The sequence below is a fragment of the Podarcis cretensis genome, assembly GCF_951804945.1.
Source record: "Podarcis cretensis genome assembly, chromosome: 4".
NCBI classification, from domain to species: Eukaryota; Metazoa; Chordata; class Lepidosauria; order Squamata; family Lacertidae; genus Podarcis; species Podarcis cretensis.
In genome coordinates, this window is record NC_137173.1 from 62,532,296 (window position 1) to 62,551,314 (window position 19,019).

Genomic DNA, 19,019 nt, shown 5'->3' on the forward strand with positions numbered 1-19,019 from the left:
AGCCAGCCTCTGGTTTGTTTCCTTGCTGGAATGCTGAAGGAAAGAATGGGAACAAAATGGAAGCTTCTTCACTTTAAGCTACAGCTTACATTTAACTGTGGTTTAAATGTGATGTGTAGGGACGCAGGTGGCACTGTGGGTTAAACCACAGAGCCTAGGACTTGCCGATCAGAAGGTCGGCGGTTCGAATCCCTGCGACGGGGTGAGCTCCCGTTGCTCGGTCCCTGCTCCTGCCAACCTAGCAGTTCGAAAGCATGTCAAAGTGCAAGTGGATAAATAGGTATCGCTCCGGCGGGAAGGTAAACGGCGTTTCTGTGTGCTGCTCTGGTTCGCCAGAAGCGGCTTAGTAATGCAGGTCACATGACCCGGAAGCTGTACGCCGGCTCCCTCGGCCAATAAAGCAAGATGAGTGTCACAACCCCGGAGTCGGTCACGACTGGACCTAATGGTCAGGGGTCCCTTTACCTTAAATGTGATGTGTAAACCTGGCCAGTATCTGGGTGGGGAAAACAATGTGGTTCCAGTTTATTTTATGCATTCTACCTTTCCAATGGCTTCTCTGTGACACTTTGCAAGCAGAATACTATTCTGCATAGAAAGGCAGGTTATTATTTTTAGCAAAACTTTTCTTGAAGGGTAAAATTCAAAAAATGAAATACATAATAATGCTTCTTTGGAATTTTGGAATTTGAGGCTAAATCCAGTACCACAGTGATTTACAAACAAGTTTAACATATAGCCCATGCATTTTATACATACCCTTTACAAAACCAGCCTTGTAGTTTCCAGAGGGCTAACCAACTAGCCAGTTTAGTATGTTTAATCAAAAGCAGTAAAAATTCCTATGGCACGTTAAAGCCTAACAAATTTATTATGGACTAAATGCACTCATAGACTAGAGTACCTTTCATGAGATATGGCAGTTCCAGGGTTTTTTCCTTCTTCATTTAATTAAAATCTCCATGTCATTAAGAGCATAAAAGTGCTAGATTTCTAAACATGTAATCATCTACTTTAATGTCCTCTAAGATGCTCACCACAGGCTGCAATCCTATGCATGCTTCCCCAAGAAGAAGCTCTATTGAATGAAATCATTCTGTGTAAACGCCCAGAAGATTGGACTGCATAGTTGCATGAGAATAATCACTGAAATCACAGTTCTTTTGAATAAGTGTGCATACAATTGGGTTGTATGATGCATATTTAGAATAAGCTTCCTGAAGTACTGTAGAGGAGAAATAGAATAACTGCTAACCTCATTTATACACCTACATGTGAACAATCACTCATTGTTCTTCCACAAAAGCAGCTTGTAGTTCTCATATTTGCAAACTTGATTTACCACTTTTTCTTTTTAAACCTTGTTAGGATTCTTTTATTTTATTTTATTCCTTTTTTTGTCTCATATTTCACTAAAGTGAGGGAAGTGCTTGCTGAGATATTACACAGCTGTCCTCTCATTTGAGCTTCTCAGGCACTGGATATCACCACTGATTACATCTTATAATTATATTCATTGAATCCATCTTGAAAATGACATGGTTTTCTGTTAAGCATCCTATAAAAATGGCCTCACCATCACCCCATTAAAGCTTGTGCTGAACCTCTTATTCTACAGTCCATACAAATAAGTTGGAGACACTTACTTAACTATCACATTTGAAAATATTCCCCATAAATGGTGGAGTTCTAAAAACTCCAAAGGAGCATTTGCACTGACAGGCCTGCATATTCCATTGGCAAGCGGGTATCAAGCTCAGTTCAGTTTCTCGTTATCCCTGGAAAGCTTTGAACTACCTAATGTATAATATATAACTTCCAGCATAATAAGCATCTTGATGTTTTTCCTTTCACTTCTTTTACTGAGATTATTTTTTCAAATTGTTGTCCTGATTTTTTTTCTTGCTGTTCCTAAAAATGTGATTGCTTTGATCACTAATTTATTTTAACACACCTAGACAGACGACGTACCAGCTGGAGTTTATTGTGCCTTTTGAAAAAATGCTGTTCACAGTGCTATTGTTAAACACGTGTTTCAACTTTCCATTTGACTTTACTTTGGGATGAGTTACTTGATTTTTAAATGTAAGCCAGACATAGGGCTTCCATTTGTATAAACTGAAGGCTTAGAACTTTGCTTCGTTTGCAAATAGAGAGCAGTCACCACAACCTCCTATGCCATCATCACCTTTTCACACATTGCTGTGCTAGATGCAAACTAAAATGCCAGACCAATCAACCTTACACATCCCTCCTTGCAGGCTGTAACAACCCAGGCCTTTGCAAGCAACATGTGTGCATACGACATACTGGATAGGTTCAGACTGCTCACTAATGAAGGGTTGATGTGACTGCCACAGTATGTTAAAGAGAGAAACAGAACAGTACCAAATGTGGAGGCACTTTGGCAGGTTAGAGTTATGCTAATATTCTTTGGGCATCCCTTATGCATCTTGCTTTCGGTGCACAAAGAGGGCAGGATTGCAAAACAATTTTGTTTTTTAAACTAGTAGGTACCCCTTAACACTCCCTTTCTTGTGTGCAGTATTATTATTATTATTATTATTATTATTATTATTCTATTATTTCCTCCAGTACTTGCAGATAAGGTCTATGAAAAGAAAGGGATAATAGAAATTATCTGTATTGGCCTAGAAATTAATTCTATATATATTTTTATTGTTAGATTGCTTCAGGAGGTTTCATTGATGCAATAGATAAATTTAAATTCTTTTCTTGAAGGATGGATGAAGGAAGCCCATTGTAATTGATTAAAAAAACTGACAAGTGACAACTTACACTGTGTTTAACCACATATTTAGACATTTTTCATTCTGCTAATACCCAATTTGACCATAGTGTAAAAACCAACCATATTAATCTGGAACAGTTCAGTTAAGATGAACTGATAAATGTTCTGATTTTCTGTGGACTACATATTTTATTAGCCTATGACTCGGACATGGGCTGATACTTTTAATGGCTTTCAGATTTAAACTCATCAACTTTCATTCCAGAGCTGCTGTACTTTGCTGCAGCTCTGCAACTGCAGATTGAAAAGGAGAAGGAAAAATGTTGCCAGGTCAGCAAAGTAAAGGTAGAGATGTCATCACTAAAATGTTTTATTTTTGTAGCACAAATTCTTTTCTTGGCTGTTCCATGACTCAATGCATTAAGCAGGAAAAACTTAGTTTCAACTGGCCTTGCTTGCTATATCCAAATCACTGATATATTTTTAATATACCACATTAAAGTGGGAATGGCTATCTTCCCCTTCTAAGCAGAGCTTGAATGGCCATCTGCCATGGATGCTTTAGTTGCGATTATTGTAGTGTAGGGGATTGGACTAGATCAGTGTTTCCCAACCTTGGGCCTCCAGCTGTTTTTGGACTACAATTCCCATCATCCCTTGCCACTGGTCTTGCTAGTCAGGGATGATGGGAGTTGTAGTTCAAAAACAGCTGGAGGCACAAGGTTGGGAAACACTGGACTAGATGACCCTTGAGGTGCCTTCCAACATTACAATTCTATGATTCTATGAACAAGTCATCACATTTATTGCAGTATGTTCCCTTTATAATGTTTAGAAAAATATTGATCATATGTAGTAAATATTTACTAAATGAATTGACAAAACTAAGTACAATGAATATGGTGGGCGGAAAACATCTTCTGTGGCCCTGGTTGGTGGAAGATAATTATCAAGGCAATAAGATATGTAAACAAGAAGTATATATTTCAAATCCTCTGATGCCTCTGTTGTTACCATTACATTCTAATGGCATGAATAAAGGTAAAGGTACCCCTGACTGTTAGGTCCAGTCGCGGAATACTTTTCCACAAAAAACTTACAAAGAAATTTGCAGCTTTAAATATATTTAACATTGGAGAATGATGGGCATAGTTAAGAATGTGTAAGAAGATTTGTGTCAGTTAATGTTCATTTGAAGTACATACTTTACAGTGCAAACCTAATCATGTCTACTCAGAATTAAGTCCTGCTGAATTCACTGGGGCTTACACCCAAGAAAAGTAGGGTTAGGACTGCAGTCTAAGGCCTTGTGCCCCCACCCCCCCAGTACAAATAGCAATTAATCTTAATAAGCACTGCCTGTGTATCAATTTGTGTGTGTTGAAGTCTGGAAGGCAATTAACACTTCTTTACTACCTTTTATTAGTAAAGGACTATAATTGATGGCTAACTATAATTTTCCCCAACAACAAAGAATTTTGGTCTCTAAGGTAGATTTTACCTCCTGAGGTGTAGTATGCCATACAAATAGATTTTGAAGAATTCAAATGGTAGAATTAGGTCTATTTAAGTTGAATGTTTTGGTATTCACAATTTTATGATATAGAAAATAGATATCTGTAAAAATGTATCTTATCAATCATTAAATTATCACTTTTTTTGTCAAGGGTAAACAGCTTTTGGGCTCTTATCCTATTAGCCTAAGACTGAAAACTAGTGGATGTGATATTTTAAGAGAACAATTTTTGGCCCAGGGCTGCTTTCTCTTTTGGGCAACTTTCCTGGGGCCACATGCTACCAGTGGGTGGGACCAGAAACAAACATGAGTGGAGGAATGAATGTTGCATTTTACCTTCGTACAACAGACTGCTTTCTAGATATACTCCCACATCCTTCTCTATCAGAATTCAAGGGCACACTCCACATTCATGGATGGTGAGAAACAGGGCTGGTGTGGGATGTGGCCAAGGGTGGGGAGGCGTGTAGCTAAGAAGGAAGTGTGACATGGAGAGAGCCCTGAGGGCATTCTAGAGGCATTCAGTTCCACCAGCTTGAGATTACAGTGGTACCTCTGGTTACATACCTGATTCGTTCCGGAGGTCCGTTCTTAACCTGAAACTGTTTTTAACCTGAAGCACCACTTTAGCTAATGGGGCCTCCCGCTGCTGCCGAGCAGCCGCAGCGTGATTTTTGTTCTCATCCTAAAGCAAAGTTCTTAACCCGAGGTATTATTTCTGGGTTAGTGGAGTCTGTAACCTGAAGCGTATGTAACCTGAAGCGTATGTAACCCGAGGTACCACTGTACTTGCATATGTTTTAAGACAAAGCATTCTGCATAACCCAGACAGTCTTTTCCATGAGTCAAAACTGCTTATCTTCATGCAAGGCGCTCCTATTTTCCACTAATTTCCCTACTCCAACAGATCTGAGATCTGCACTTTACAAAATGAAAGTTACCTACTGTGATTATTTTTAGTCAGCAGCACTGCATTTTCTGTAATACTATAACTGGGATAGTAACAGAGCAGGGAGAACCAAGAGTTTTGCTTTACTAAGAATGCACCGGGTGGAGGGCTTCTAACAAAACAAGACTCCAATAATTATTTCTTGGAGAAGAGACACTGTACATTGTTTCTAGGTGGAAACCTGATTTTTGTATCTGAGACTCTAATAGGATAGGTCTTGTGCCCTGATATCACCTAACAAATACAAGTGAAATACAGTATTATCTTTGTGGTTCTGCTATCCATAGGCTCAAGAACCATCTCAGCCACTGTACATACAGTTTGCCTCCAGACTTTCCTGAGTGTAAATAAAAGCTGTGGAGCTGCCAGCATAATCCAAGCCAACATATTAAAATTCTGTGCAGCCTTGGGCTTATTATGCAACCTGCAAGCCTAATCTTGTGATGGTGTGTGTTTGCACACACATACATGCAGAAGGTAGATAACAAATGCTGGGGAAGGGGAAAAATTGTGTGGTTTCTGAAGGTCACAGAATCTTTAATTTGTCTCTCCCCCTCCCCCCCCCCCCACTTAGTCAATTAAAGTATTAGTGGATACATTGAATGATATAACAGAATGTGATATTATGTACGTATATGGAATTAGAAGGAGTGAAAGCAGACACAGATTTCTGCCCCTACAGCTCTGTAAAAGTGAATTGGATGGTATTAAATAAAACCTTTGGCTCATGGCTAATACTAAATATAATTTCTGTCTTAATGAAATTTTCATGTTTTGATTGAATTTCCATTTGAAGTAGTTACAAACATGTATCTGCAAAGCAGGCAAAAGTATTTTAACAAAAATGTGGCTGTCAAAAGGTAATTTGACTCTTTGCTACTCAAGTGGATGAGGTTATTGAGATTTCTTTTGTTTTGTTTTTTGTTTTTTTAAAAAGGCAGATGCATAGAAAATTAACTTTCACAGCCCAGCTCATGGACACAATGACAATTCACACCTACTGTTTGGTACAGATTAAGAAGTTATTGCAGCGTGATGTGACTGAAACTGAAATTCAGCTTTATCTTGCAAAGTAAAATTGTCAACTTGAGTAAAACCTTCCTCACAGCATGGATCAATTTGTAGCTTTTCCTTCATTTAAGGCCGCAGTACTCTTTCTTCACCACCAAAATGGCAGTTATCATTCTTATAGCGCCTCACAAACAGATTTCAATAAACTCCCGAAATCAGCAAGACATTTAAGTACGTTCTTGGCATCAGCTGAAGAAAGTGGTCTGAACAAAAATAATGAATGTACTTCAAACCTGAATTGGAAGCTAAAAAGAGAGACAGCTTGAAGAGTGCACGAGTTTGCAGCAGAAAATTCTTGCTGTTTCTCAGAATTACAGCAAAACTGCAGTTTTGGTTTATGAAATGCTGTGAATGTACTTGCCCTTTTTAAAAAGGCAGATGCTGAGAGCAGCTTTAAACATCTTATCTTGTAAAAACCTGTAATTGTGTTAGTGATTGTGGCTGAAAACTAGCTACCTGGCCCACCAAGAATCTCTGATTGCTGGGATGATACCCACAAATTACATCAAGTAGGAATAACATTGCATTGTGGGTAAATCCAAGGAACTGAGGAAGAGGCTGATGGCCCCTGTCACAGAGTGGGCAGAGCAGGCAGAGTCTCAGGGACCATGATCTAAAGGAAAGCACATGTCAGGAGGAGGAGCCAATCTAGAGGGAGATGTAATGGTTCTCTCCTATTCTAATGGAGGAAGCGAAACTACATTTATTTCTGTTAGAGAATGAGGGAAATATCCTATGCTAGTCATATCTGGAGTGTCAAAAGGGATTGGGGAGTTGTGGTCCAACAACTTCTGGAGGGCCCCAGGTTAGCCAGCCCTGAACTATTAGCAATGGGTGAGAAAATCTAGCTAGTGAAAGTAAGTGAAGAGACTATCTGGGTCACCAGTTAAAAATCTGGATCAGTAAGGCTGTAATCCTATATCCCCTTTGCTGGAAATAAGCTCCACTGAACTCAATGCTGCTTACTTCTCTAAAGGCACAGGTTCAACTATAAATCATCTAATTTGTGATTCTAATTCCAGGCTTCTGTGACTTTTTGGGACTAATTATGGATTCTCTCAGATTTCATGGTGGTCTACTCATGTGAGCAGTGAACTCACACAAGAGTCCGCATCTTTCCATTTAATTTATCTGAAACACTGACATGTCAATCTTCTTTAAAAAAAATAATAATCCCAGGGTGGCTCACATAAACTGATAAAACATCAATAAATACAGTGAAACTTGTTATTTAAGAAAACACCAATACTTCAGGAACCAGCAGAGCACAGCAAAGTGAATAAAAAACAGCAGAATCAATAAAACCTAATTAATTAAAACAAGCCAAAGTAACATGTTTGTATGCCTAGACAATCTTCTCCTAATGCTTGTAGGGCATCAAATTTGGCATTCCACCCAGCTAAGAGAAAGGGGAAAACTTGGAGAATGGCTTCTGATGATGAGTACAACCTGATAAGGAACAGGTGATCTTCCTGTCCCAGCATACTCTGCTAGACAAATTACGTAGTACACTACTCATGTGAGCAGTTTAATTGGACAATTCAGTCTCTGACATATAGTTAAAAGAAGCAACTCTGTGAAAGCTAAGCAGGGTTGGGCCTGGAAAGCAACTGGTTGGGAGAACACCTGGGAACTTTTTTTGTACTCCTTGGGGGAAAGGTAGAATAGAAATGTAACAAGTAAAAACAGGGCACTGTACAAATGAAATACGCTGCAGGAAAATATGCATCTGTTCTCAATACTTACCAAGACATAATTTAACTCCCAAAAAACCTTTATTTGAAGACTGGTATTATATACCATATTTTTCGCTCTATAGGACGTACTTTTTCCCCTCCAAAAATGAAGGGGAAATGTGTGTGTGTGTCCTGTGGAGCGAATGCAGGCTCCTTGGCTTCAGGGCTGATTTCCTTAAGAATGGATAGGTTTGATCTTCTTGCAGTCCATGGGACTCTCAACAGTCTCCTCCAGCACCATAATGGAAAAGCATCAATTCTTCGGCGATCAGCCTTCTTTATGGTCCAGCTCTCACTTCCATACATCACTACTGGGAAAACCATAGCTTTAACTATACGGACCTTTGTCGGCAAGGTGATGTCTCTGCTTTTTAAGATGCTGTCTAGGTTTGTCAATGCTTTTCTCCCAAGAGGCAGGCGTCTATTAATTTCGTGGCTGCTGTCACCATCTGCAATGATTATGGAACTCAAGAAAGTAAAATCTCTCACTGCCTCCATTTCTTCCCCTTCTATTTGCCAGGAGGTGATGGGCCCAGTGGCCATGATCTTCGTTTTTTTGATGTTGAGCTTCAGACCATATTTTGTGCTCTCCTCTTTCACCCTCATTAAAAGGTTCTTTAATTCCTCCTCACTTTCTGCCATCAAGGTTGTGTCATCTGCATATGTTAATATTTTATTAATATTAACCCCATGTTGGTTGTTAATATTTCTTCCGGCAATCTTAATTGCGACTTGGGATTCATTCAGTCCAGCTTTTCGCATGATGAATTCTGCATATAAGTTAAATAAGCAGGGAGACAATATACAGACTTGTCATACTCCTTTCCCAATTTTGAACCAATCAGTTATTCCATATCTAATTCTAACTGTAGCTTCTTGTCCCACATAGAGATTTCTCAGGTGACAGATGAGGTGATCAGGCACTCCCATTTCTTTAAGAACTTACCATAGTTTGCTGTAGAATTTAGTCCAAAGTAAATAGACATAGAATTGGAGCCTTAGGCACATTTGGACTCCAATCAATCATAGATAGCTCTTAAAGTTTGTCCCCATGTTGGTTTTATAATTAAAATGTTTAATTAAATGGCAAATGAAAGTACTGTAAGATCCTTGTTCCACTATCTGCAAAATATCCAGAAAGAAAATATCACTAATTAAGCTGCAATTCTTCACCCATTTATCTTGCGATAAAGCCTGTTTGGCATGATGGGACTTCCTTCAGATTTTCACAGTAATCTTAAGCTATAAATCCTGTTGTATTTTCTAGGAAAGTATGCACCTAGGTAGATGGAGAGAGAGCAGTAGATCAAAGGATACTCTAAGAAGCAGTGAACACAATGATACAATTATTTTGTTAGTATATGTTGCTCATAATGTCACTTCACTAAATAAACCATTTAGTCTTACATCTTTAGAGACTTCAACGGAACAAAACAGGTCAAACTTCCTATGTACCATCAGAGGTATCAAAATGACAAATCCTGTTGTCATTTTTAGCCATTTAAAATGTGGAATGACACAAATATACACACTTTCTCCTTGACATATTGCCCTATACAGTCCATTGGGTTTTAAGATTTTCCAGGATCCTGATATATATATGGCAAGGGATACATAAACTCCATCAACACAGAGATGAAGTCCTGCAACTCTACTCTGTTATCTGCTAGAGGTGAAGCCAAATACAACACAAATATCAGCTTCACACTTGACTAAGGAATAGAAAGGCAGATGAATTATTGGGGTATTGTGACATCTCATAATAAATGATTTCAACCCTTTTAGAAAACACTATATAAATAGGGAATTTTTCCATTGGTCCCGAGTGAGCTGTGCCCATTATTTTACATGGATTTACTTTACAGTATTTTATTTATTGCTTCCCTTAACTGCCACTCGTCATCCCCACTCAAATCTATTTTCTCTGGAGCAGAGCAGCAATTTTGTCATCTTAGGGTAGTTTTGTCATTGTTCATTTCATGTTTTTGTAGGTAGGACAAGCCAAGAGATTTTATAGATTTGTGTCAACCAGCCAAAAGCATATAATATATATATATTTCTGTTCTGAAATTGTAAAGCTAGTCAGACGTTTTCTCTCTTTTCTTTTCATGTGTGTTTTTCCCCCATTTGTTATTCAGCTGATAACATTTTGATGTGGAGATCAAAGAGTTAATATGCTTTTGAATTGTGGAATGACTCAGATTTCCCCTTCAGTGTTTTTGATTTTTTTTTTAAGGGTGCTGTGTGGGTGTAAGGTAGGAAAAAAGCGCCAGGAGAATGGATACACTAATTGGGGTTTTCACCTGCTGTGAGTCTAATTGAATACAATGCTTTATTTGTTACTGAAGGAGAAAGAAGATTATGCAAAGTGTCAGAATTTCAGACTAGTTTTTATACTCCTAGTACTTGGTAACAATGCATGGGAAAAGAAGACAGAATGTGCCAAAGGACAGCTTCAATTTACTATTAAGGTGGACTGGGAATTGAAACCTCTTATTGAAGCTGACTGCTGCTCACATTCTCAGTAGCAGTTACTTCAGAATGCTTTGTCTCAGGTTTCATTACTTCTGAGGCAATCTGATTCTCCTTATTTCCGTGGGATTAGGAAGAAATATGTAAACATAATTAAAAATAGATATCTAGATGTTTTAGTTATTTTAGTATTTTGTGTGTAAATACATAGTAAAGTGGAGCAGTGATCGATATTTCTCCTTAAGCTAGTAATAGAAATGGAAATGAATGAGCAAATATAGTGTTATAAAGATTACTGAAAGGAGGAGAGGGCATCATTCAAATTCATCCTGGAGCTCAAGCAAAATATTGCAGACATTCTGGTAAAACATGTAACTCAGTCTCACTTTTCCCTTCAACTTTCACACCAGAAAGCAGAACTATGGGAATGCTAATTAGCATAATGTTATGATCCCACACGTCATCCTAAATTCCCAGAATGATTTAAAATACATTAAAACTTAAAATTACAAAAAATAAAATAAAATACAATCACAAAAGGAGGATAGGTCCTGAATAATACTTCTCAGGTGTTAAAAGCCATGGTAAAGAGGTACAATTCAGCATTTGTGAAAACTGTATAATAAAGTTGCTGGATATACCTCAATGGGGTTGGGACTTCCACAACGTAGGGACTCGCATAGAAAACATGCTGGCCACTACTTTCCCAGATTTCTGAGGGCAGCAGAACTAGCAAGAGGGTCCCCTTTGCCAATCTTAACACTTGAGAGTGTCTGTAAGGAAGTTGGTGGTCTTTCAGATATTTGGGGCCTGAGCCATTTACATAACAAATGTCTGGTGTGATGGCTTCCAAGACCCTACTTTATTTGTGGTGAACTCTGATTTCTTTGTTTCCTTATGGGAAGACCACAAGTACACAGTTTTTAGGCAATTATAGCCATATTGTATGTGGTGAATTCTGAACATGAGTTAAATATTTATCTTGTATATTAAAAAAAAATTTCTTAAATTCTATAAACAATTTACTTTTTAACATTTATTTCATTATTTGGACTATTAATTTGCTCTGTCCCATTAGGCTTAGGATGGGCTACAATAGTCATGAAATATTATAACATGTTCTGGTGGGACTGTATTGTTTACAGTAAATATAACTGAAAAATATCAAGAAACTGTAAGTTCCAAAAATCCCATGCACCTGCTATAAAACATGTATACGAATATACAGAAACATATAATTGCATGAAGCACTGACTTGTCCCTGAACAGAAACAGGCCCTCCAAGTGTCCCTATTTTCCAGGGACGTCCCTGATTTAGAGAAACCGTCCCGGTTTCTGATTTGATTCTGGAATGTCCCACTTTTCTCTAGGATGTCCCTATTTTCATTGGAGAAATGTTGGAGGGTATGGAGTTATCTGGCCCCCGAGCCGTCTGAAGGCAATCCTATATATGGAAGTTTCTTAATGTTTAATGTTTTATTATGTTTTATATATGTTGGAAGCTGCCCAGAGTGGCTGGGGCAACCCAGAAAGATGTGTGGAGTATAAATAGTAAAATTATCATTATGGAATGGGACATCCCTATTTTCATTGGATAAATGTTGGAGGGTATGCAGAAAATCTGAGCTTGATCGTGTTACTTTCATAAGATACGTGGCCTTAGACTTTGAAGGAGCTGTTGGGGAGGTTTTTCCTTAGCAGTAGCCATTATTAATGCCTTCTAGGTGCCTTCACCCAAAGCTGCCTTTAGTTTACCATGGAGAGACCAGGGGGGGCAGCATTATCAGGTCTTGATATATTTCTATAGATTTAATTAATTAAAATATTTGCATTCTGCCCTTCTATCCACCACTGATCTACCAGATGATTTACAGAAATGTTAAAAATATAGAAAATAACGAAAGTTTGTAAAAACCAATACACCAAATTTAAAAAGAATCTATTCCTGGCAAATAATTCAGGAAAAATAAACATGTTTAACAACATCAACACTTCACAGTTTATATAGTCCCTCAGGAAAAGTATCATAGCCTTATGCTGTGAAGTCATTACACTCTCTAGAGGTTCCCATAACCTCACTGCCACTGTAAAACAGGCCCTATCTTGCATGGCATCATATGTAATGTCAGATGGGGAGTGTGGTAGGTAAAACCATTGATACTGCTGTTCAGTGTAGAAAATATTGAGCTAGATTGTCCCCTTGGTATAAGGCAGTTTCCTATGCTCCTAGTGATTTGATTCCTTGATTACAAGTGTCTATTTTTAAGTCCTTTATGGAAACTAATTTATTGTTTCATAAAATTTATACACCGTTTGGTTATTTAAAAAACCCCTCAACGTTGTTTGCTAAGCATGAAGTCTACTGTTTCAATATGGTGGCCTTTGAACTGATTCCACCCCACCCAATATACATAGAGGTTCTGCTGCATATATTGTATTTATTTGCAAGGATTCACACTCTCTTCCATGAAGTGAAATGTTTTGTGTATCTATACAAACTTTCCATTTGTGAAGAGTTCTCCTGGTCATAGAAGATAGGGATAGTATCTGCAGAATAGAGATCAGGATATTGAATAGTGTGCATGTGAATCTGTGCTGCTAGACAATGGGTAGGCAAACTAAGGCCCAGGGGCCGGATCTGGCCCAATTGCTTTCTCAGTCCGGCCTGTGGACAGTCTAGGAATCAGCATGTTTTTACATGAGTAGAATGTGCCCTTTAATTTAAAATGCATCTCTGGGTTATTTGTGGGGCCTGCCTAGTGTTTTTGCATGAGTAGAATGTGTGCTTTTATTTAAAATGCATCTCTGGGTTATTTGTGGGGCATAGGAATTTGTTCATTTCTCTCCCCCCCATAAAAAATATAGTCCGGCCCCCCACAAGGTCTGAGGGACAGTGGACCGGCCCCCTGCTGAAAAAGTTTACTGACCCCTATGCTAGACCACTGCTCCTGTTCTGATGATGTTATGAGTTTGGGAGAGGGACAGACTCTCCATAATCTCTAGATTCAATAAAGAGCTAGAATTTGAGCAACCTCATAAATTCCTGAAGTAAGCAAAGTTTGGTTAATTAAAACTAAGCCAAGCCTTTTTGCATTCAGTTTAGGATCACAAGCTCAGGCAGCTTTACATAACCAGCTTAGGGTGAGCCAAGCTGTTAACATAACAAAAAGTGTTGATAGTCCATCTAAGACAGGGTATGTAACCTAAGGCGGGGGGGGGGGGGGGGCTAGATGCAGCCCAATTGTCTTCTCAGTCCGGCCTGCGGACGGTCTGGGAATCAGCATGCTTTACATGAGTAGAATGTGTCCTTTATTTAAAATGCATCTCTGGATTATTTGTGGGGCATAGGAATTCGTTCATAATTTTTTTCAAAATATAGTCCAGCCCAGCACATGGTCTGAGGGACAGTGTACCAGCCCATGGCTGAAAAAGGTTGCTGGCCCCTGATCTAAGAGGAATCCTTGGGCCTGGGCACACAGCGGTTGCTAAGGTGGTTGGATGTGTGTGAGAGATCTGTATTCCCTCTATGTAGACTAAAGTGGTGAATATGTGAATAAATCATTTTTCTTAAAGCTACGACAGGCTCCGCCATGTCTTCAGTTCTCCAAAGTAGCACAGACTTTGGTTGAGGACCAAGACCCCTGGAATCCTGTGCCTGGCTCAGCAGGAATTGGGGGGGGGGGGCTGTAACAATATGTAGCAGTACGGACTTTCTTTAGTGCTAGCTAAAATACAGTATAAAGACTGATCTGGTGATTTTTTTTTTAATGAATCGAAAAAAAGACCTTGCGACATGTATGGTTAAATTGAAACACTGCTAAATAACAGTTTATCATGACTGATTTGGGATTCTAGATATATGTTGAAGCAATCCAATTTCAAATACGGAAATAAAAGCTGAACAGTATGTAGCTATTCTCCACACTTAGACTCAGACTGGTGCACATTTAGACTTAGACTGCTCAAGATGTTGACCTTAAGCTAATGCCATAGCTCTCTTTCAGACTGGTGATTCACTGGAGTAGACAGTTGTGAATAGATCCATACAACCTTTCCCCGCCACAGTGAGGTTACTTTTTAACCTAAGCTCATATCTGCACCTGCAGGTTTGTACTGCTCTAATTCTTATCAAACTTATGCAGTTTGCACTGTGGCACACACCCACCCTACTTCCACCTACACTGAATGCAGGGTGTAAATCATTATTTCAACACAGGCGATAGCACTCAGGATACAGTATTGTCATGCACTGCATCTTTCCCACACCTTTCCTATTAGGCTGAGCTCAACTATATAGAGTAGACAGCTGTCTGGGATGAGGCAAGGGGCATCTGCCAGGAAAAAAGCAGCATGCAAGTCTAGACTCTTAGACGGTTTCTACCTTGGCCAACTCACTACCCTAAATGTGTCCCAGAATTGTCTCTAATGTTGGAGAGAGTTTGGGTACAATACTCTCATTTCCATAGAAATGCCCTTGTTCTGTCTGTGTGAACAGCACAGAGTGAGTGGCATGCTACTGTATGTTGGCTTTCTCTTAGTGAGCGTCGAAGTTAGTACCCAACAGATCCATACTCATCCAGAAGGTTTATTATCACAGAAGAATTCAAAGGCGCACAAACCCTTCCCTTAGAGGTCACAGTGGGTATCCTCTTGGACCATACCAAGCATGCATTATCTGTCATGCCTGGGAAATATTGCCAATCTATTCCCATTACATGCTCAACTGGCCTCCAAAGATTATCAATTCAGAGCAATTTAAGCATTCATGTTACTCATACTTTACATGAAAGTACTTTTTCTCCTTATCACCATTGCAGCAATGTAAGCTAAAATTCTTATAAACCATGCACACCCCAAAGCCACAAAGTCTTGTGGCATCTGAAAGACCAACAGGGTGAAACTAAGTAATGCGACAAAGTTAATGTATATGTTATACAGTTTACCTTTATGTTGGAATGGCAATAAAAATGTGTGTTTTTGTGGGTGGGGGAGACTGTGGCATAAGCTTTCATGGACTGCAATCTATTTGCATTCCTAAAAATTAACCTAATGAAACAGTGGCGTAGCGTGGGGGGGGGGGTGTTGGGGGGGCCGGCCGCACCGGCCGCAACATCTGGGGGGGGGGGGCGCTCGCACTCGCAGCTCTCTGCCCCTACCTGGCTCACGGGTTAGGGGGCGCAAATTACTTGCCTTGCCCCGGGTGCTGACAACCCACGCTACGCCACTGTAATGAAAACATGGAGGATTCTCATTTCGCTTTTCTTGCATTTTAAAGATTGCGTGGGGGAAGGATAGAAAGAGAAATGGCTTTGAGTAGGTGGGGAGCGCGGTATGACTTATTGAAGTTGTGTTACAGATGCAGAATAAAGAGGTTATATCTAAATGTGCTGAAGTAATTGGACATTTTACATGCGGAACAGCGCGTCGTTTTAAAAACGTCTCTTTCCATACCCACATTTTCCCTTGTGTTCCGCTGTTGCCCTCTCCAATCTTTTAACCGAAGAACGCAAGGTCAGAAAAGGCTGGAGCTTAAAGCGTAATAATGAAATCAGACCTCAGTGAATTAATTCTTTGTGCCTGCGAGATTCCCCATTTTTTCCTCCTTTCTCTGTCATCTCCTACATTTCAGGAGGAGCCATCCCAGCCTCCTTGCTCCAGTGCTCGCTTCTGTTACATGAGATCATCTGCGCTTCGGTCCTTTCGCCTAGTCCTGGCATTCTTCGGAGGCACGCCGGATGGCATCTTTTGGTTCTACCTTAAATAAACCCCTCCGCTTCCCACGCGAACGGTGCCATTTCTTTGGAGTTCTCCGCTTGTTGTTTGCAGGTTCAATAGGTGGAGCCGAGGCAGCGAGAGCTCCGCCCTGTCTAGCCCTGCAGCCTTCCCTCCCACTTCGCTTCTCTTACGCCCTTAGCACGAGAATGCTACTCGCACCGCAGTGCTATTCGCTGCTTCGCGCCGGGCTGGCGTAGTTTTGCGTGAGGTTACAAACACAAGACACACACACACAAACACACACACACACACACACACCCAGAGTCTAGGAATCTTCTCCATCGTCCTTTCCTTTTCCCTCCCTCTTTGGAGTCTCTGATCAGTTCACGGCGATGAGGGAGCAACTCAAAAGGTAAGTTTAATTAATATTCAAACCCGTCCTTTTTTCCTGTTCTTTTTCATTGAAAACCTCGCACTTGTCGAGGCTTGTGTGCTGCTGGCAAGCCAGGGTAGTTAAAAGCAAATTAAACTTCTGAAGACGTCTTTGCATTGGGAATTTACAGCTTGAGCGTCCTCCCTGCCAGCTGTTTTCTCTTATTCTCAGTGCAGGTGCTTGTAGCTGGCTGGAGCATGCCAGGGTTTAACCCTTTCTCCCACGGCTGTAGACTTTGAAGATGAAATATTTCTTCTCCCCGGTGCAGAGGCGGCTGGGTGGGGGTTTTGTTTTTAATTTGTGTGTGAGAGAGAGTACGTACCACACAGAGAGAGGGGTGGGTGGGATTTATCCTGACATCAAAGTAATTTTTCCCGGCGCGCAGCCCAGTTCCTCTCTACATTTCTGTCGTTCTGGGGTTTAAAAGCCCTCGATTTTGTAGCCTGGCACTTTCTAAAGTACCTTTTAATCAGGCTGCATTCTGTGAGTGCCTTAAAAAAAAAAAAGGAGGGAGAGAGAAGTCATATTATTTACCATTATATGTGTAAGGACCCTGCAGAAGAAAGCTCACCAGACTTTTCATTCACCGAGTTAAAAGGTCAAATATCTGCTTGATTTCTTCTGGGAATTCGAACTGACGTTTAATTCAGTGCATTCCTTTCTCTCTCTCTTTCTTTCTCTCTCTCTCTCTCTCTCTTCCGTGTCTTGGTGAATGTGGTCTAGTTGGAACATGCTGGCTGTGTAGGTATGAATGAAAGAATAGTACATGTAAGCAGCAGCTAAGCAGGAAGTCGGGATAAGGAAAGGGAGAGAGTCTAAAATGTGTACGGGGAGAAGCTGTTTGTTTGCATCATTAATAGAAAACTTTAAAGGCAAAGCAAAGCACTGAGTATTGCATTTTGGTGATTCCCCCTCCCCCAGCATTGTGGTTGATACCTGCATCATTGTAAAATTTACGAGTAGAAAAAACATACAGTATTATATCTGGTATATCATATTGCTAAATAAGTCAATTTTCTCTAAGTTAACTTGATTATATATATATTCCTAAATGCTGGGGTTAGAGAATAAGAAGTGTGTGTGTGTGTGTGTGTGTGTGTGTGTGTGTGTGTGTAATTTGTATTTCCTGTGAACAGAAATGAGAAATTTTAATATTGGTAGTAATGTTTTATATGGTGTACCTTTGTAGGAAATTAGTATAGGATCTTAGGAAAAGCATCTAAGTATAGGATCTTAGAAAAACACACCCTTGTTAAAGTAATGTACTCTATATTCAACCTTGCCTCTTAAAATAAGAACTAGTTTACTGAGGTGTTGCTTGTACCCTATTAATACCAGAGGAAATATAGTTCCCTAAAAGATATTCGGTCCATTATCACTAAGGAATTGTAGTCATCATTGTTTGATCCTGAATTCGACAAGACCCTGCAGTGAAATTGCTTTGGCAGAAGTGGAGAGGATAAGCTTTGAAAAGCAAATAGATCAGTGGACAAGTAACAGCTGGAGGGGTTGGCTCACCAAGCTTTAAAAACTGTCAGTGTGCACACAATAAAATGCTGCACATCAAAAGAGACAGAAAAATAATTACCATACTGTATTTAGCAATTGACATTTACTCCCTTCTGCTCCTACTTGATATTAATGCAAAAACTTTTTAATTTGTGCATCATCTTGGAATTCTGAAAATGCCAGCCAAAGCCAATAAAACAACAAACGGCCAACTTTTTCTCAAAAACACACTCATCCGAGGATTATAGATTAAGACAAACAGTAATCCTTCGCAAACCACAAGAGGCTGCTACTTTCTGCATCACTATTCTATTATTTTCACCCTGATTAGTTTCCCTTCAGGAAATTGGGAGAAGATGGGAGGAGGGATATTTGCAGCTCTAAATAACAGCTTTTACAGGCAGGTTACATTTTAATTGGCCCATAATTTACTCTGCTCTGTAATGAGTGACAATTTGATTTATATTAGTATTTCTTTGAAGTGTTAGCTTTAGTTAGCAAAACCAAAACCAAATCTGAGTCTATATATTTTATATCCATCTATCTATTTAAACGTACTCATACCGCTGGTCCATTAAATCTGTGATAATCTCAGACACTACTGGAAAACAGGAAAACACAAAAAAAGACCAAAGGCTGTTTCAGTTCTGCAGTCTGGTGATTTATTATTTCTTAATTTCTGATTATTAGTAAGTAGGTGTTTAGGGTTCCCTGTTGCCACCTGACAGCATTTTGTTATTCTTCACACATACGCATCTAGTTCATACTGCATTTTTCAAATCGCAGTGGGAGGGGGATGGAACTTGCTCTAATGCTGTTGCAAATTAAGAATAATATAATGTGAAGAATGAATATGTAATTCCATG

At 39.6% G+C, this 19,019-nt stretch overlaps 1 protein-coding gene across 12 annotated transcripts in view; it reads left to right on the plus strand.

The window, feature by feature from the left end:
* The window catches only part of DMD (dystrophin), a 1,027,161-nt gene that overhangs the window by 930,421 nt on the left and 77,721 nt on the right, over positions 1-19,019 (plus strand). The window contains exon 1 of one of the 12 annotated variants that reach the window (XM_079972188.1): positions 16,396-16,623. The exons of the other annotated variants lie outside the window; for them this stretch is intronic. Coding sequence (XP_079828314.1) covers positions 16,604-16,623 — 20 coding nt within the window. The 5' untranslated portion in view covers positions 16,396-16,603. Of the gene's footprint in view, positions 1-16,395; positions 16,624-19,019 lie in introns of those variants that run through there. 12 annotated transcript variants of the gene reach the window in all.